Source organism: Ochlerotatus camptorhynchus, unplaced genomic scaffold, assembly GCF_037179485.1.
Source record: "Ochlerotatus camptorhynchus isolate MF236.1 unplaced genomic scaffold, CSIRO-AGI_Acam_v1.1 ptg000008l, whole genome shotgun sequence".
In the NCBI taxonomy this organism is placed as follows: Eukaryota; Metazoa; Arthropoda; class Insecta; order Diptera; family Culicidae; genus Ochlerotatus; species Ochlerotatus camptorhynchus.
The window spans coordinates 3405625-3426574 of record NW_027040500.1 but is presented as its reverse complement, the minus strand read 5'-3'; the positions used below and the strand labels follow the sequence as shown (position 1 = coordinate 3426574).

Genomic DNA, 20950 nt, shown 5'->3' with positions numbered 1-20950 from the left:
TGTGTGTGGCAATTTCATCGTGGACACCCTTTATTGACTTATCTGAGGCTTTTGATAAAGTTCCCCACAATCTTGTTGTCACGAAGTTAAGCCACCTTGGTATACCTCCATGGATCGCTCGCTGGTTGGAATCGTACTTATCATCCAGGATGGTCTTCGCGGCAATATTTTTAAACAATAGAATGGAATCGAATAATAGAGCTCAGAAACATTGACTAGACGTTTAATATGCATGTTACTCAATTCCTCAATTTGGTGTAAATTAGACCTTTTTTTAATAATCTTCTTTACCAATCTCCCTTGTTGAGAAAGGATGTTAAGGGGTATAAAGTTTGGTAAATAAGATGATCAAACCGCAACCTCTATATACAATTTTCAAACTGTCGTACTCTAACGGAACTTAAAGTCTGACCACTTTAAGTCTGATATTTGATGTTAAGCATCTCCAATTATGTAAATCGTTAATGCGTGAATGAAGCAATACAAACATGATTAGTTAAAGAAAACATTCTGTTTTGTTTCCTGATATTTACAAGATGTCCAGGATTTTTATTTTAGAATTTTCAAAGTAGTAAACGACTTGTTGACTTCTTCTTCATATTGTTATTTCAGGAAAAAATCAACGCCTTTGACAACCACAGCATGCTATTATAGCTGTTTACAGCATATTTGATCTTTGTACGCTGATGGTCATTTCCCATGTAAAATCGTATGCTGAATCCAAAAATGTAGTTTTCAAAATATAGCTGAAACAATTAATTTCACTTTAAAAAATGTGTTTACTAAAATACAAATATCTTCGACTGTAAGGAAGCTATATTATTTATTTTAACGACAAATTAAAGATAATAAAATTTGCTTTCGATCGTTTAAACCCAGCGATTGAAGACATAATTCAAACTTCCACGTATATCGTACGGGTTAGGCAAAGAAGTGTGCGTTTGACTTTGTACTGTTGCATTAACGCTCATTTTCAACTTCTATTCAATTTTTCATACTGCCATACTCTAACGGAACTATCCACCTACCCTCATCTCAGAACATTCTCTAGCTAATAAATTGTCACACTAATCATGTTAGATAGCATTTCCAACCTACTCTGAAAATCGCAAATTTCGCGTATGAAGGTAACATGAAAACACTTTGAATTGACATGACGTATGCATGAAATCGGCGAAGGAAATGTGGTGTATATTGAATCGAGGCATGCTTGTATTCAGTTGCTAAATTCAGGGTAACAAAAATTTTATATATAAACGTTATTTTTTTTTTTTTCATTGGTTTTCGTCTGCGGATAATTTATCATCTTCATGGGTCGTTTTCCATTGTTTTAGCCATTTTAGAGTAACAAACTATGCAAAAGGGGTGTATTTAAAAAAAATATCTGCTACCTTATACGCCAGCCTCCAGTTTGATTTGAGTTTGTACAAAAAAGGTAAATAGTCATGAAGGTTTAAAGGTCGCGCAAGTTGATTTTTGATTTCACCTACATCGCTTTTACTTTGGTTTTGACGCTGAAAAATAATCAAATATATGGTTATTAGTAAGCCATTTTTAATTTTATTTCATTCGATGCAAGTAATAATTATTTCTTTTATCGACTCGGTTAACATGCATCTTTTTTGAGGAAGAATTTTATTCTTAATCTGTTGGCTAAGAGAAATATGAAGTTATTTAACCTTTGTTGAAATCGAGAATTAAATTAGGATAAATAATGAAACCCTGCCAACGCCCAACACCCTTTCCATATGGAAAACGGCTGAACAATGGTACTCATCTTGTACGGCTACGGGCTATCAATGGCATAAACACATCCTAACGATGATCCAGATTATCCGGGTGGTTAAACCATATCGGAAAACCCGATCAAAGGCACTTGTTTTGCTTCAGCACACTCACAATCTCATTCCGGACCGATAAGAATCTAATTTTAGCCTCTTCTCTCTTTTCTCCTCTGGCAGGACAAAAGAACGTCAGGAGTGGATTACGGAAAGTCGGCAGCTGGGCGATATTCTTGAGAACAAAATCGACGAGATTCTGAAGGCATTCCAGGATGGTGGTGGAGGTGCTGACGAAGGAGGAGGAGGGAGTGGTGAACTGCTAGATGGAGTCAAGTTAATCGATAGCGAACAGTTCTGTGATAAACTTAAACGACTGAAAACCAGAGCCCTCGAGCTGGAGATCCAGAAGGGATTGGGTAAGTACTTCATCGAGAGTGAATGTTTCTATTGTTAACCGATGATTTTCTGTTGGGTGTATCGTTACTAGCTTGTGACAACATTTTGTAGTAAATTGTCTGTTATCTGTAAGTTGAAAAATCAGATAATACAACTCCGTCAATCAGAGATACAGGTTGGAAATATAACCTGTTACCCTACGTGTTGTGTTGTATTCTGTTTTTGAAAGGCTCTTATGTTGTGAGTTTGAGTAGTATCCCTCTCATCTAGTTGTATTCCATAGCCATTGGTTTTTGTTGATGTTGAAGTCTAAATTCAATTATATACTTTGGCCAGTTAGCATTAACTGTCTGAGAAATTGTATCGGTAAGTTTTTGAAATCAATACTGTTCACTGGAAGTTTGATTGGATTGTTACAAGTTTGCCATCCACATCGAGCTTCAAAAAAACAAACAAACATGAAGCAAATGCACCACAATCAATGGACAAATTTCTACCGCTGCGCTGTTCTGTCCGATTTCGAAGAGTAAACTGAAGAACTCTTGAGAGGATGATTCATTGAAATATGTCATCACCAGGGCTTGGTCGATTGACTGTCGATTTCGTGCGATATCTAGTGTTTTTTGCACTGAGTGTTGGGGGTATTCACTCGGAATAAGTGACATTTCACAAACCAAGAGGAAGATGTTATTTGATCGGTAAAGAGTGTAGTTATTGTTATAGTCTTAGACAATACTCGAAGGCATTGTAGGAATAAATTAAACGAAACATATAAAAATAACACCCACCCAACAAGAAGATGGTTACTTGCAATCTTTAGCGAACTTCGCATTCGCATTCGCATAAAGCAAGTTGCACACATTCGTAAGTGTTGCAAGTCCTAGAACATTGCTTGAGAGTATTTCCACCTCCGTCCGTAACCGTATTGACCGAGATTTTGGGATTGATTTTTGCCTCTTAGATGGAAGTAGCACTACATCCAATAATTGAGAACTGTAGTGGCCAGGTCCTTGCAGCTACTGGGAATAGGAAGGATTGTTAGTTGTCTACTTACATAAGAGAGATGCAGAGAACTCTACGACTTCTCATATGTGTTATAGGAGTTTGGAGGTTTGTTAGTGGGGAGGGTAAAGCCATAAGATTCGTTTTGTAAACGTGCTGGCAGATTGATAATAGTAGTAGGGATAGAATAAGGCATAGTGAAACATTTCAAGGAAGTGGACGGGCCAGGGATTAATCTCTCGGTCTTGTGGCTATATTTAGCAAACTTGTATTTTGTAAGGTATCAATATGCTGTGTGCTCAGGATTTCAAAACAAAATAACATACGGAACATATCGGCGCCGGTAGTGTAGTGGTAAGTGTGATTACCTCTCACCCCAGCAGGCCTGGGTTCAATCCCAGTCGGCGCCGCCGGGATGTTCTGAGGCATAACGTAAAGCCGTTGGTCCCCGGTTCATGAGTTGATGAGTCGATAGGTAGGGTCCAGGTGTGGGAGCTGCCTCCCTGGCGTCGGTAGCATTGGTGCTCAAGCACGGAAAACAAGATCGACGAAAAACAAACCGAAGGAAAAAAAAAAAGGCAAATGGGCCATGAGCCTAGGGATTTTTCTTTAATTTCTGGGAACTTCACAAAACTTCAACGACTTCTAAGAAGTTCAGGGAACATCGTAGAAAGTGAGGAAACTTAGTAGACATTCTGGGAGCTTCATAGATCTTCAGAAAAATTTGTAAAAACAAAGATCTTAGAAAAGTTCTGAAAACTGCGTAGAAGTGGAACTTTTTTTTATGTTTGAGGAGCTTCGTAGAAGTTAAGGGAAATGATTTTATTTCAGGGAAGCTCATTATTTATCGGAGGCTTCTCAGGGCATTTTTTGAAGCCTCATGGACTTGGAATAGTTATAGTACAAATTAAAGAAATTTCGTTCGTGGAACTTCGCGGAAAAGCAACGATAAAAGTAGAAGTGCAGCAAACTTTGTAGAATTTTTGCAAATTTCGTAACATTTTGAAGAGCTGCGTAAAACTTCATATAAATGAAAATAATTTTGAAAACCTCTTTATAATTTCTCGGCACTTTTTTGAAGCCCTATGGATTTGGAATAGTCTTGAAAATTACGTACCAATTTAAGAAATTCGTGTAACTTTCCAGAAAATAAATGAGAAACGTAGAAGTGCAGCAAAGTTTGTAGAAGTTATGTGAACTTCGTAGTATTTTGAGGAGCTGCGTAAAACTTCATAAGTGTAACGAATTTTGAATAAGTTCAGGGAATTTTGTAGAAGATCTAGGGAGTTTTAGGAACTTCGTTAACTTTCTAGATGTTTAAGAATTACGCTTTGTGCATAATCACCCATACACATTTTTAAATATTTGTATGAACCGTGGACACTTGCCTAACGACCTCACCCCTTTATCGTGCACGTGATATGTCGAAATAGTATGGATACTCCACAGTTGATTACAGGAAACCAGAGATCGAAATTTTCGCCTACTTGAGGAGAGCAACGTCATTTTTCACCTGTTAGGAGAAATAGATGAGAATGTGAGAAGCGAGAGAATATTATACGCTCACAGCAGTTTTCGCGAGAAAAGCAACAGCGATTTATTTTTTCGGAGAGCATGAGCGGCAGATAAATCGTTTCGTTTTCAGTGAATTCTTCATGCCGATAATGATTTTTCACTTTTTTCATACACCTGAAAATTCACTTTCCGCACGCAAACAATGATCAGAAATTAGGAACAAAAACAACAGTTAGGGCACATCCATAAGTTACGAGAATCTGAGGAGTAATGGAGAGGGGATTTCAACATTTGTAACGATCCATGCATAAGGTCTAAAATTGGTAAGAAAATTGCATCGTCATTTATGGATGACCCTTATGATTTGACAGAAGGTATAAAAAGGAAATAAAAAAAATCTGCCAGTCTGGTTGAAACCAATGAAATACTATGTGATATCGTTGTCCCTTTCGTTCTGCCGCTCTTTAAATGGATAACACAGTATGACGTCACACTCCGTCAACCATTTAATCAGCGGAAGAACAAAAGAGACGGCGAATTCCCAAGCCTCAACTGTTTACATCACATTGTGTTGGAACAGAACAATTTGGGGTGGTTTTTTTTCGCTTTTGGTAGTTTTCAGAGCCAAATGGGTGATGACAAAGTATTTTCGTTGGTTTTTGAAGAGAGATATTTTCGGATTGTGTATGAGAGAGGATAATGAATTATCAGTGAAAAAGGAGAGATGAAAATGTGAACGGTTCACAAGTCACCGAAAAGTAGCTTGAGTGAGGAAATGCTTATCGTGCAGCTGAGTGAGAATTTCTATCTCTGCAGGAAACTGAAGATTATTGGGGACGAACAAATCAGAATTTTGTAACAGAACTTCTAAATGCTTATCATAATCTACTGCTAGTATTGGACCTTCTCCGATCACTTCTATTCATCAACTTATAATTCATCTTTATTTAACCAAGTTTTCAATAACTGAAAGCCATGATGACGATAAAGGAACGATAACGCCGGGCATCGCTTGTCTTGGCTTCTACACGTCGGTCCCTTTCCGAAAATACCCATATTGTAGGGTATCTGTCGATTTTTCGAAAACAGGTACCCGTTGTCCAGGTTGCAGAAACACTTAAATTGTACTACTTTGTCAGTTTTTCGATTGCAATGTATTGTCAAAAGGCGTAATCTACTGTTATATTCTTATTTGAGATCCATCGTCATCGTGGTCGTTAAATCGTTATTTTTGACTTTTTATTTATTTAATTAATAAATCTTACTGCCATCACTTAGATAACCCTGTCAGTTAATGCACGGTATTATCAAGCCGAAGGTGGCGGATTCAATTTCCGGTCTAATACAAGCTTATACAATTACAAACAAATCATCATTTGACAACAATTTTCTAGGACTTATCAATTGCGAGATATAATGTTGTGCAGGAAATATACGAAAATAAGTTCGGCGCTTTTCAAATGATGGTCAAGATTTTAATAAAATAAGTATGCAAAGTTTCTTAAGTAAAAGATAAAAGAAAGTTTCATTGAAATCTGAAAGGGTTTGCATGAAATTCGTCAATTTATTGAGGCAGACTTAATCGAATGTGAAAATAGCATCGAGTGTTCTCAAAACGGATTATGGTAGATTAACTAGCTATCGCCATTTGTCTTAATATGATGTGTTCCAATATTTTGTTGTTGTTAATTAATTAATTTGTACAGGCTTAATCGAATAAACTTTACAGAGTCAATTTATCATTTCCGTTATGCACTATTAATTTTTTTAATCTAAAGTTAAAGGAATTCAACCGAATACTCGCGGTCTTCTCGAGGTTAGTGGATGACAGTTTCATGGATGTGAAGAGGGAGAAAGAGATTTGGAGTATGATTTATGATACAAATATTTCACTATTTCCAATCCTATTCAACGTTATATGAGCTCTGTGATTATACAATTATTACAGAAACAAACAAAAACACACACGCATACATAAAATACAAGGCGTAGCTAATGGGGGTGCCAAGGGGACAGGCCCCATCCAGAATTATTTGGTGTATTTTTTATTAGACTCACCGGTATTTTGTTAAGCTTGTCAAGTCCGATGTTACTATTTAACTGCGATTAATAAAATTAGACTAAAAATAGAGATTTAGTTAAAATTCTTTATGTTGACTACTTTTATTATGTTCTCGACTAGAAGAAAGATTTTGAGAAATTATATTATATCGATATTCAATCGATGGCATAATAAGACGTGTTCAGGCTTTACAAATGGGCCATGAGCTTAGGGATTTTTCTTTAACTTCTGGGAACTTTGCAAAACTGCAAGGACTTCTAAGAAGTTCAGGGAACATCGTAGAAAGTGAGGAAACATAGTAGAAATTATGGGAGCTTCATAGATATTCAGAAAAATTCGTAGAAACAAGGATCTTGGAAAGGTTCTGAAAACTGCGTAGAAGTGGGAACCTCATTATTGATCGGGAACCTCTATATAGTTTCACGGCCCTTTTTTGAAGCCTCGTGTATTTGGAATAGTTGTGGAAATTACATACCAATTTAAGAAATTCGTGTAACTTTGCAGAAAATCAACGAGAAAAGTAGAAGTGCAGCAAACTTTGTAGAAGTTTTGTGAAGTTCGTAGCATTTCAATGAGCTGCGTAAAACTTCATAAGGGTAACGAATTTTAAATAAGTTCAGGAAATTTTGCAGAAGATCTAGGAACTTCGTTAAATTTCAAGGAACTTTCTAGTTCTTTAAGAATTTATATGGATGTCTTAGGTGTCTCTCCAAAAGTGCAAAAATGTTCAGAGATCTTCGTAGAATTAAGAAAGATGGAAAAAATATGGAATTTAGATTAAATTAAAGGAACTGTAGATGTTGAGGAAATTTTTTAAAACTTAAGGGAGTTTTATAGATGATCAGGAAACGTTGCAGAAAATATTCATTATATCTCCATAGAGACGAAGATATTAGTTAAGTTCTTTGGATATTTTTTATCAAGTTCTGAGGATCTCCAACCGTTAAAAATTGGAATATCCTTTCAAAACTGTAGGTTGTTCAGGAAATATTCAAAAGTTTTCCAGCTAATTGAATCTGATGGAATCTTGAATGATGAATCTAGAATGTTTAGACATGTTTGTACATTATCTATAGGAAAGATCCGTGCCTTGGTGGTTTAGCTATATTGTCAAGAAGTTGCACTCCAGCAACTGAAGCCCGTACATAAATTTCAACGAAGAGATGGAAATTTCTGAATATACCTTATGAGATTTTTGCCCGGAATTCAGTTGCAGGATAGTTTGAATGACCTTGCACACAAAATAATCCGTGCTTTTTGTATGTATTGGTAATTGGTACCGAATGGGTTTAACAAAACTAGCTCTTATTAAAAAAAGTCACAATGCTTTTGTAAAAATAAATTTAATTATTATCTAGTCACAAACAGGGACACTATTATGTGCTATTATTTAAGATTCGAATTCATTCCTTTTGATAAGAATTAAAGTTAAATCTTGATTTTCTACATAACAACGAATGTTAGTTTGTCCGATGCATCGTATAAAAAACTGCATTATTAATTTATTTTCTCTTCAAATATCAGAATCATGACGTTCGAAATCCGGTATCTTAAAAACCTGACAAAATTAAATTATAACCTGATTTTTGTCAGATGTCAAGTTTTTGTAATTTTTTCTTAGTTTTTTTGTTACTTTCTTATCTCGAAGAATTTTCCTTTCGAAAAATTCTGTAAGTCTCAGAATCCAGGCATGTTTTCCAAGATTACGAATTTTGAAGTCCAAGAGTTGCAAAGATTGTCTTAGCCTATGTTATCAGAACCTTAATCCCTTAAATTTACTTTGATCAATATTTCAACAACATTAGGTGAAACATATTATACTCATTAAAAATGTTATTTCATTTGTTATTAATCTTCATACATTTATATTTTTACGAAATTACTGTCTGGTGTCCACGATGAAATTGCCACACTATGAAATTGCTCTAACTTTTTAACCGTTGGGTAGAATTTAATGAAAATTTGGGTGGATTTAGTTCATAGTGCATTATTTACATCCTGCAAGTTTTAAAGTCCTGTGATCAAAACTCGCGGAAATGGAGTCGAAAGAACAGCTCGTGCGTGATAAAATCTTGCGCATTCATCACGAGAACAAGGATCTCTCGCATCGTTCCATCGCTAAAACGTTGCGAATCGCGAATTCCACGGTGTCGCGAGTGATTAAGCGGTTCGAGGAACGGTTGACCACCGATCGGAAGCCCAGAAGTGAAGGAAAAAGTATTCCGTACAACACCAAAAATCACAACCGCGTAGTTGGGGCCTTCAACCGAAATCCGAACGCCTCCGTTAGGGATGTGGCTAAGAAGCTGCACCTAAGCCGAAGTTTTGTCCAGAAGGCCAAAACTAAGGCTGGGCTTCGAACGTTCAAGGTACAAAAGGCCCCTAATCGCGACGAGAAGCAGAACAAGTCCGCCAAAACCCGTGCCAGGAAGTTGTACCTCAACATGCTGACGAAAGTTGAATGCTGCATCATGGACGACGAAACATATGTGAAGGCCGACTTCAAACAGATCCCCGGCAACCTGTTTTTCACGGCCAAGGATAAGTTCAGCGTTCCGGAGCATGTCCGCACTCAGAAGATGTCCAAATTTGCGAAGAAATTCCTGGTTTGGCAAGCCATCTGCACGTGCGGGAAGCGGAGTGCACCTTTCGTGACCCAGGACACGATGAACGGACAGGTGTACATAAAAGAGTGCCTCCAGAAGCGGCTGCTTCCTCTCCTGAAGGCCCACAACGTCCCAACAATCTTCTGGCCGGATTTGGCCTCATGCCACTACTCCAAGGACGTGCTGAAGTGGTATGCGGACAATAAGGTCAATTTCGTGCCGAAAATGTTCAACCCTCCCAACACTCCGGAGCTCCGCCCCATCGAGAAGTACTGGGCGATTATGAAGCAGCACCTTCTTAAACGACCTAAGGTAGTGAAGACAGTCGAGGAACTGAAGAAAGTATGGGTTTACATGCAAAAAACGGTTGATTCACAGGTTGTGCAGAATCTTATGGCCGGGGTTAAGGCCAAGGTGCGGGCATTTGCGTATGGACTGTAAATAAAATACGAGTAAAATGGTAAAATGAAGTTTAATAGTTATTTCTCAATCCCTGAAAATTTGATGGCAATCGGATGAAAACTCGAATTTTGCGAATCAATTTTGTGTGTGGCAATTTCATCGTGGACACCCTTTAGGAAGGATCTTCCAATTTTATCTTTGTCTTCAGTTCTATTCGAAGAATTTAGACTTACAATCTTTATCAAAGATATGTATTTTTAAGTTTCAAAATCTTGAAAACATATGGGTTTGGGATCTCAAATATATTTTTATTTAAACATTCAGAATGTTGAGAATTGTACATGGACATATATTTTGAACATTTTCTTAAGTCCTGAATGTATGAAATGTATTCTGTAAAATGCAACGGGCCTCCTCTAGGAACCCTCCAGATAAATTTTCTAGCTACGCCAATCCTAACACAAGGTTATTCAAACTTACAATCTTAATATTCTTATTTAAACATATATGAGTTTCATAATCTCCAGATCGCGTCTAGCCAAAAATGCCGATCTGGAACATTAAGTTGTCAACCTCGAGCCCGGAGGGAATCGTACAGCTCGGATCTAACTTCACGGTGCTCAGCACATGACCAAATAATGTGATCTGCGTCAAGGGCGTAGCCAGATTTCGAGCTAGGGAGGGCGAAAAAAAAGTTGTATGGAAAATTTGGCCGAATGCCATTTTACCAAACGCTATTTCACCGAAAGCCTTTGTGTTGGTGGATTTAGGGGGGGGGGGTGCTGTTTTCCCTCCTCTGCCCTCTCTGGCTACGCCTATGATCTACGTCCTAGTAACCTTGTCCACATTCACAGAGACTGCTGTACCCCAGCCCAACACGGAACAAGTGAGCGTTTAACGAATAATGATTGGACATGAGGCGAGACATCATACGAATGAAGTCTCGACTCACCTCCAACCTTTTGAACCAAGGATACTTCGCGATTTGTCGATGGTAAATATCGCCTTGCATAGCGTCCGCATTTGCAAGCGAGTCCGTCTTCTCATTGCCCGAAATCGAGCAATGAGATGGGACCCATGCAATGGTGATGCCAAAAGATTTTAAAGCACATAGAAGCTCTCGTATTTTCATGAGACGAGGAGTGCTCGTGCAGTGAATCGCCTTGACAGAACTGAGACTTACCTGTTGAAGTAAAGTAGTGTTGTGATGCATGTGAGGCGATAGTTTCAAGCGTATAATGTATTGCCGCCAGCTCAGCAACATATACGGATTCAAGGAGCTTGAAGCATTCGAGAGGCGCTATGAAATTCGTTATAAATACCAAATCCAGCGGGCGCCTCTATTAGTAATCTATCTGTGAACAACGATCTTATGGAATCAACATAGCCAAACTTTGCAGCGAAAATTGACGGAGCAATCATGGAACGATAATGCTCTAGGATTCCGCGAATCTTTTGTGTCATAGATAAATCAAAATTGACTGAATTGCCGAAGTCGGAGAAGCATACACGATGAGGATCATGCTGTGGAGGGCTGACATCCTGTGTTATGTACACGTAGTACACTTGTAAATGCAGTGAAATAAAAGACGTCTGATCTTGAGGAATGCTTGGAAACGAATGAAACCTTTATTTGAATAACAAACTAACAGTGGTTACTACGAACTCGCGGATTACTTAGATTGAGATCCTTCCTAAACTGCGAGTCCTATTAATGTTCTGAAAGCTTCCAGTTTGATGTTCGGTAAAGCCTTCGTAAGACCGTCGGCGGGTTGCTCTTTCGTGCTAACGTACGCAAGGTCGATGATTCCACGATCCAAAGTGTCCTTCACAAACTGGTGCTTGATGTCCAAATGTTTGGTCCGGGGGTTATATCCTTGGTTCCACGCCACGCAGATATCGAATTGATTGTCACATTGAATTGAAATGGCTTGCTGCCCGAAAATTTGCGATTGAAAATACTGCCACCAGAGAGCCTCCTGCACGGTCCTTGAATGCGCCAAATATTCGGCTTCACAAATAAAAGGTTGGTTGCCAAATCCGGAACTTGCAATACATCCTGAACTTCGATTGAACCTTCTTGCAACTCCAGCTTCATCAGACCTTTCGATGTTGATTTCACGCTTTGATTGTTTGCCGTTTCGATAGAATTTACAAAAGTTTCCTGCTTCACAAAATTCTTCATCGTCCTCGTCATATGCGAAGTGGCTCCGGAGTCAAAGTACCAGTCTTCTTCTTCTCCACGATCAACTGCCAGCGTAGCGCACAGAGCCTTCCCTCTTGACTTTGATGAACTTTGTTTCTGGGGACACTTGGCCGCGTAATACCCAGGTTTGTTACAATTGAAGCACGTACCTTCCTTCTTATCTGCTCCACTCTTTGGACGCCGCGACTTCTACTTCGAATAGAATGCTCCTTCGCCAGAACAGTCCAGCAACCACTGCACATCTTGAAGCACCTTTGCCTTAACGAGATCCGCCGTCAACTCGATTGCCGATGATTGCAAAGCCATGATCATTGGGTTTTAGTATTTCGGCAGTCCTTTTAGCAACAGTGACGCCAACCATTGGTCGTTCACCTCGAATCCGATCTCGCTCAAATCATCCGTGATGGACACAAGCTCGTCAACGTAGTACTCAACACAGCTACAATTTTCCAATTTCACTCCGGTCATCTTGTCCAGCAAACCGAATCTACGGATCAGCCCGTTGTCTTGAAACGATTTCTGCAGCTTGCTCCACGCATCCGATGCTGTAGTAGCCTTTTGCATGATACTAAAAATAATCCTCTCGACACTCAGGCAAATTGTAGGCAGCGCTCGATCGCTCAGCTCCGGATCAGGTTCCTGTCCCTCCGCAGGTTTGACCGCTTTCCAGGTGCCTTCTCTAATCAGCGTCATCTTCATGAGAAACTCCCACTATGTGTAATTCTGCCGTCCCTTCAGCTTCCCAATGGCCGGAACATTCATGGAATTGCCAAATGATCGCAACTTCCGCCATCACGCACACCGTCTCCAACAGTATGGGTCCTCTGCGTTGTCGATCCTGCACCTTTGCTTGAACTGCCTCCGCCATGGTTCCGATCTTCCGGGATTAGGCTTGTTAACATGGTGGGAGCTCCGGAACTACTTTTTTTCAACTTGAACTTGTGCTATGTTCAGTGTTCTGGGCCCATAACCACTTGTAAATGCAGTGAAATAAAAGACGTCTAATCTTGAGGAATGCTTGGAAACGAATGAAAGTTTTATTTGACTAACAAACTAACAGAGGCTACTACGAACTCGCGGATTACTTAGATTGAGATTACAACAAGTACAATGACATAAAACGAGTATGAGGGCTTAGCTCAAGAAGATGTGTTCCAATTATGGCATATGGGATTTTTATAGGCCATAATTGGAACACATCATAATAATAGCCATAACTGGTACATCTACCCTACGGTAAAGTAACAACCTTCTAACTCCTGGATTTTTTATTCTTGCGGTCAGTGCCGTGTGTTGGTGAAGGAAGCTCGGCCATCGAAGATTCATCGATTTTATACGAAATTAATCGCAAATATAATGCTGTGCAGAGCTGAAATGTCGTGCATTAATATAAGCAGAAGATAAAATAGAACTTAACATTTCTTGGTTGTTGTGTCACCCACACATTCATACCACCGACGTATTAAACCAGGACCGAAGCATTTTTTATGCAGCTTCACGTATCAAGAAGCGAATTGAATAATTATAACGAAAAATTTGAACACAGGAAATACATCACAGTGCATCAAAAATACACTCAAAACCGGAAAATGCACACATAAACGCGTGAAGCATGCCAATGCGCTGATAAGTGCAATGCGTATAGTATGCCTATGCGCTGATTAGTGCAATCAGCGCATTGGCATACTTTACGCATTTTTGTGTGCATTTTCCTATTTTGAGTGTATTTTTGATACACTGTCATGTATTTGTCAACGTCAATTTGTGATTCTTTTACGCAATTTTTAACGGGGCATTTTTCAACGCATTATTCACACAATACGCATTTTGAATTTAGTTATTTTTTATTGATTTGCCCATCGGTATAAAATTGATCCTTACGGAACATCCATTCAGATCGGTACGCAAAATTCTAAATAAATACCCCCTCCCTCCTTTTGACACATTTTTCACACGATTGGCACAGATTTCTTAACTCTTTTCCCCCCTTAGAGCGTGACGTTCATAATGGATCGCCCCTTTATGAGATATTCACTTCACGTGCCAGCATGAACCCGAGCACATTTTCGCTGGCAACCTTATATTTACCGCAACTGTCCTCTTATCTTCCTTTTTATAGCCTGCTCGAAGGAAAACGTTTTGGCAATTTTTCGCCAGTGGGATGCGGATAACGGAAATGGCCCCAGCGATGAGAGCCGAGTGGAACAAATAAAATCATCTCTTATGGAAGCAATACCTCCCGACAATCAAGAAACGTTAACGTAAGTTTTCCCATTTCTTCGTTTGCTTCTGGATAGCTTATTCGGCACTGTTCTGCTCCCGGTTCCTAATGGTTGTAGTCGATTTTATTGGCACTTTTGTCAATTTATTTCACCGCTATCACGACCCTCCGATAAGCATTTCCATTGCGTGCCTTGTGGTCATCGAATTCATACCTGTGCGTAACGGTCAATGCTAGCTTACGTTTGACCTTTTCTCTTCCAATCAATTCTCATTGCATTACACGTGATATCAGATCACTGATAAATTTCCGTCGTTTTCCGGCAATAATAGATCTCTGTTATTCGTACAATTCCTTAATGTTCATGATTAGATCTATTTGTTTATGTGCTGATTTGATTTCCATTTCAGTGTTTTCAATCGGAGAAAATACAGCAAGATATGTTTTTTTTAATTCGTCAGTCTCAAATTAAAAAAAAAAATAAGTTCATGATGGAACTGATTTATTCGGTACTCTTATTACGATTTTTGGTATTTCTATATAGTATTTCCATTTGTTTTGCATTCAGGGCACCTTGGACAGAAAGAGGTATCGATCCAGAGCTGGACAGCCACGAGAGCTACCTGACTAACTTCAAGGAACAAATCTACGATAAGCTGAAAAACGCCATGGACAAAAGCTTGGCAAAAGACCCAAATGGGGGCAAGGGCCGGAAGAAAACCGTACAGGTGAGTGATGTTGCCAAGAGTGTTGAAGGGACAATAATCAGGGCTACTTCCATTCATTTCGCATAAAAAATGTTTGGTAGAACTATGAAATGGAAATAAGATGTTATAATGTTATGAAAATATTATTCTACAGAAATTTCCTACAAAAGAAAAACTCTTCAACAGTAACAACAGGTAACAACGCCTCATGCTTTGGTTTGGCAGGATACGACTGCGATCTTGCAAACATTCAGATAGGGGTCGGTACCTGAAAAACTTGAAGTGTTAGGGTATAAGTACTATATATGCTACATTTTAACGCAGGAGAAAACCAAATAAGGGTCATTCCATCTCAAGTGATCGACCCTCTCCGATTTGAACCGAAATTAATGGGTCTACTTATTTAAGGCCAAAACTAAAAAACCCAAAGTTTTGTGCCACTTGGTTCTGAAGATGCCCAATTTTGCATCATTTGCTTGCATACTGTGCATGTTAGTATTACTTATTAAAAAGTAATTAGGCCGGAACAAATCTCAAGTTTTTCTTTTGTCACCCCTCCTTCAAAAGTTTGAATATCACAAAGAGGGAAGTAGAAAAAAAGCTTTCAGTTTATATTTATTATTGGAGTTTTGCTATTTCAATTGGAGATTTTATTTTATTAGATTTCATTATGATATTCTACAATCACCTTGTTCTTTTATTTTTTTTTTTTTACATAAATTGGTACTAGACCGGTACGGCATAACAGGTCCTTGAAATCGGATCAGCCGGTTTCAGTTGTTGAACGGATTTTATCGAACTCATTCCTAATATTGTTTGGCAACTCACTAGGTAAGCCGCCTTCAATCTGATTGATCCCGCTTGTTCACTGCGCAAATTTTCGTCTTGTTCCAGTCGGGTCGCTACCAGCCCACCGTAGTCGCCCGATTTTCGCATTCGATCTAAAAGTTTTTAACTTACCAACCTGCTGCAATGCTACTTAATGATTAAATTCTTTTCTACAGTGATTCAACAATTTCCAAGCTTAATCCAATCTTTTCAAAATTGGTTTAATTTTTTTAGAAGTGAGACCAAATCAGAAACGATTCAGGAAATTCCTGATTGAGGTGAAACTTTTCAAAGCAGATTCAAAACTGAGTCGAACAAGGCATCAGCATTCTTCTAACTGAGTCTAAACCTTTCTGTTATGTTATTCAATCCTTTTTAAAGTTGTCAAAACTTTCTTTTAGTGACCCAACATATCCCGAACCTAAGTTTAAAAAAATTGGTTTCGCATTTTCTGATTTAATCTCTTTCCTGAATGACTCCAAAGTTTCCTGCAGTGATTAAACTTTTTCCGAACTGAATCCAAACTTGTCAGAGCGGGTTTGACATTTTGCAAAGTGACCCCCAGGTTATTGTTAACTGTTAAGGCATTTGTCAAGGACACAATCTTATTTAGCTTTCCTAAAACTGTACACACTTAAATTTTTTCGCCGAGATTCCAACAGCCGAGTAGTTCTGCAATTTATTTTGCTGAGGTTCAGTAAAACAATTGCCGAGACTCAGCTAACAAATAAGATTTTGCTGAGATATTAGCTAACAAACATATATTTTGCAGATATAGCTTGAGCTTGATTGACCGCCCACGGTTGCTACTCTGTTATTGCCAGATCAGCTGTAATTACACAGAGAACCAATAGACGATGCTTGGGACTAGCAATCATCCTCAATGTGTAAAAACTGGTGATCTTAAATTAGGCAATACCAGCGCCGGCCGCGCCCGAACACAGGTCAAGAAAGGAATGGGAAGGATTGTGTTGACATGACATTCGCTTTGATGGAAGCCGAGAACACCTCTGCACTTTCACGAGGAATCACTGGGATGTTGGATAAGAGGGTTGGGTTTGCAGCAGGGTTCGTTTTGGTAAACGATAAGCTGAATTGATTTCCTAACGATCATATAACGCGAAGGAGCTTGGGACTAAACCCACGGTCTTCTGCTCAGTAAGCAAAAACGTTTGCCACTAGGCAGACGAGCACCTTTTTAATCACCGAGTTGCTGTTATTACCATGTAGTCATATTAACAAATAAAACGATTGACGAATCTTGAATATGGATGTGCCTGAGATTAGACTCATGATGTTCTGCTCAGTAAGCAAAAACGGTTGCTCTAAGGCCACCGAGCCCCTCATATCACATAATACCGTTGCTCAACTTTTTGTATCCATTCAAACCCGGAACCAACGACAACAACGAGTTTCGCAAAATACACGATACACAAGCGATTTTACCATAAATCTCTTTGATATGTAAGGACCTGGGACCGCGTTTTTCTGCTCAGTAAGCAGGCCACTGTAACCGACGATCTTTCAAATCCGAAAACTAAAAACTACGAAAAAGTACTTAGGCCTTCATTAAGTTCCACTTTCACGCGACTTTCAATGACAGGGTCCTATCCAGGATTACATCTGAAAAATCCAAATCTGGCCAACGCCCACCTAAACCTGTTCTAATCCACCTGAAATGACTAACGAATGGAAGACTTTGACTACCCAGCCATGCAATAGTCTCATTCCGTGCCTTATGGCAACTTGATGATTCTATTGCGCTCATCTTTTGGCACCACCCAGGGGAAACTTGGTCCTGTACCCAATGCTTAACTTATCTCCATTCCACTCAGCTACTCGCAATTTCTTGTGATATAGTGGGCGGAATATTATTATATGAGACAATTCAATGTAGACGTCTTTCCAAATTTGGCAGATCGACAGGTAATCGGTGAGTTACCACGATAGTCGCTATTCAACAACTCGCAACGTCCCATCGTCAACGCCTGCTATGAGAATTTCCCATTGCAGACGCCAACGAAATGATGTCATCGAGCTATCGATCAACTACCCTGGTTATCGCCTGGTACCTTATAGCACGATGCTAGGAGGCGAACCGGAAGAATCGATGAGCTACCTCCCCCCAAACATATATTTTGCAGATATATCAGCAAAAGTAAATGCCGAGGTAATCGGCTGTTGGAGATTTTACCGAGCTAGATTAAGTGTGTAGAGAGTTTTTCGAAGTGAACCAACACTTTTTTTTAGCTTAAATTATCAAACGGTGTCCAACCTTTTCTGAATTGGTTTAATACCTTCCTAAGGAAATCCAAACATTTTTTTTATATCTTTATTAAGGAGACTTTCAGCCCTGGGCTGGTTCGTCTCCATCCAAACATTTCTGTTGAGTGATTGAATTATATTTTGTGTCAGTCTGAGCTTTTCTGAAGTGATTAAACTAACTTTTAACACAGATTCCGCTCCCCTAGACCCCTTCCTCGTTCTTGTAAGATTCATATCCTTTGAAAATTAGGCTGAGATTTTAAAGAATGGACCTTCGTGTGTTCATACCTGAAGGTAGATTTTTTTAAGCAAGAACAATTGTTGAAAAAACAGGGTTTACATCCACAAAAATACATATTTTATAGAAATTTAGGTTCCTTGATCTGCCAAGTTGAAGTTGGAGTTGGCTCCGTTTTTTGAAAAACAGGCTTGGATTTTTTAGTATAGACCTTTGTGAGTTCATACGTGATGGTAGATTTTTTTGAAGCCTGGCTGGATTTCGGTTCTATCGTTTGAAATTTGTGCTTGACTTTTATAGAATGGAACTTTCTGAATCCGTACGTGAAGAACCAAACTGGTTAGAATTTATAAAAGTAGGTATTTCCATAGAAATTTGATTTTTCCGTTTTGCCGAACTGAGTTTTGGCTCCTATTTTGAAAAATAGGCTTATATTTTATAGAATAGATTTTGCTGAATCCATGTGTGAGGGTTGAATTTCTCAATTTTAGAGAAAACCGAGTTTAAATTCACAAAAGTACGTATTTTCATAGAAACTTTTTAATATTTGAAAAATAGACTTGGATTTTATAGAATGGGTTGAATATTTGAATTTTTGTGAAAACCGAGTTTAAATTCACAAAAAAATACGTATTTTGTTAGAAGTTAGGGTTTCCTGTTCAGCCAAGTTGGATTTTGGCTCCCTCCTTTGAAAAATAGGCTTAGATTTTATAGACTGGACCTTGCTCAATACATACGTGATGTTCCAAGCATGCACAATTTTTTTGAAAACTGGGCTTAAATTCTCAAAAGTATGGATTTTCATATAAATTTGTGTTTCCTGCCAAGTTGAATTTCGGCGCCTTCCTTTGAAAACAGTCGTGGATGTTATAGAATTGCTGAATCCATACGTATTTTCATAGAAATTTGGTTTTTCGCTTCTGGCAAATTGCATTTAGGCTCATATCTTTGAAAAATAAGCTAGTATTTTATTGAATGGACCTTGCTGGATCCATACGTGAAGGTTGAACCTGGTTTGTAATTCGAAAAGTATATTTTAAGAAATCTGGGTTTCCTTTTCTACTAAGTTGGATTTTGAAACCGTCCTTTGAAATTTATGCTTGGATTTTATAGAATAATCCTTGCTGAATTCAGGTTTAAATTGACAAACGTACGTATTTTTGTCAAAATTTGGTTTTTATGTTCAGTCAAGATATATGTTGCTCCTTCCTCTGAATATTAGGCTTGGATTTTGTTGAATAGACATCCCTGAATCCATACGTCTGGTTAGATTTTTTGAAGCATGCACAATTGTTGAAAAAAAAAACGGAGTTTAAATTTACAAAGTAGGTATTTTCAAGTCAATTTGGGTTTCCTGTTCTGCCATGTTATATTTGAAAAAGAAGGAACTATCGAAAACAAAACTTTATCGACATTATTATCAATGTTCATCCTTGAAAGGATGCAAACACTTATGTGCGAAATGTCTTGTTGATAACCCGAGTGGTACACATAATAAAGTCAACATTTGTGGCTTCTGTTATGCATTATTGTTAAAAATCACGGCTTCAAAAAAGTAAAAGACTAAAGCAAAGGCCACGAAGTAATGTAAACGCTTGAAATATACAGTTTAGATGTGATGTAAAACGAATTTTGAATGTTTTATTTTTCGTTTTTATTTTTTATTTCCCCTTTTGCTGGTCCGAGCATCGAGTGGCAAAAGAAAAACTTGTGATTTGTTCCGGCCTTATTGGTATTTTAATTGCTGACTTTTGAAAGATGGATTACTTTTCTACATGGGCTATACATTTTTAACATATATTTGTGCGTTCAAATTAATAACTTTAAAAATCCCAAGATGGCAACACTGTTGATAAAAAAACTGATTTCAGATTTTTTTTAAACTTATAGATAGAAGGATCAAACCTTTGGCATACTTAAAGATTTGATAGATTTGAACAACTTTCAAAACTCTATATCGAAGTGTTTTGGTGTATCATTTATCATTTAAAAAAACTTGTAAATTTTAAAATTCAATAGCTCCTAAATGAAATACATAGTTCTTTCTTGGTTAGTGATTCTTATGAAAAAAGTCTGCTGAACACTTTGGCGTCTTCAACATTAAAAAAAGTTGAGATATTTGCAATAAAATTTTCAAATGCAAAAATCGCAGGATCAGCAACACTGTAGACAAAATTACGAATTTGATTGTCCGTTTAAAATGCTTCAAAAAGGGTACGCAATGTCGTTTGAATCTTTATTGGTTACAGAAATATGTAAAAAATAAAAATGATGTTTATTAAAAATCGCCCAAAGGGGGGCAGTCTCCAGAGCAGTGGGTTGGCCGATTGGCACAAAATTTTGGATGTTTTAGTCTTGGCCTAAAATAAGTAGACCCACGCATTTTGGTTCAAATTGGTCAATTGACATGGAATGGCCCTATAATAAATTTGAAACTCATCTAAATAGGTTGGCCTAAAATCATGACATCTTCGAAAAAGTTTTTTCTTTCTTCAAAAACTAACTTATTAAACTGATTCCAAGTTCATTGGTAATCCCCTCACTTGCTATAAAAAAAAAATGATTTTTAAAATTTTGAAATCATTAGACGTTATATTGATATGTTGTACAGTGCTTGACACATAAAACCTGTCAAATTCGCTTGCTCACTCTGAGTGAACGCTCACGAATAATAAAATCGCTGATTGTGACACTTTGAATGCGAAATTGATAGGTTTTCTG

General features: G+C 38.1%; 1 protein-coding gene across 3 annotated transcripts in view; it reads left to right on the top strand.

The window, feature by feature from the left end:
- The window catches only part of LOC135698300 (protein qui-1), a 252835-nt gene that overhangs the window by 128059 nt on the left and 103826 nt on the right, over nucleotides 1-20950 (top strand). For all 3 annotated transcript variants that reach the window (XR_010517471.1, XM_065218228.1, XM_065218216.1), the window contains exons 7-9: nucleotides 1962-2197; nucleotides 14090-14231; nucleotides 14760-14919. Coding sequence is in view for 2 of the 3 variants with exons in the window: in XM_065218228.1 (XP_065074300.1) it covers nucleotides 1962-2197; nucleotides 14090-14231; nucleotides 14760-14919 (538 nt within the window). In the remaining variant the exon portion in view is untranslated. The remainder of the gene's footprint in view (nucleotides 1-1961; nucleotides 2198-14089; nucleotides 14232-14759; nucleotides 14920-20950) is intronic.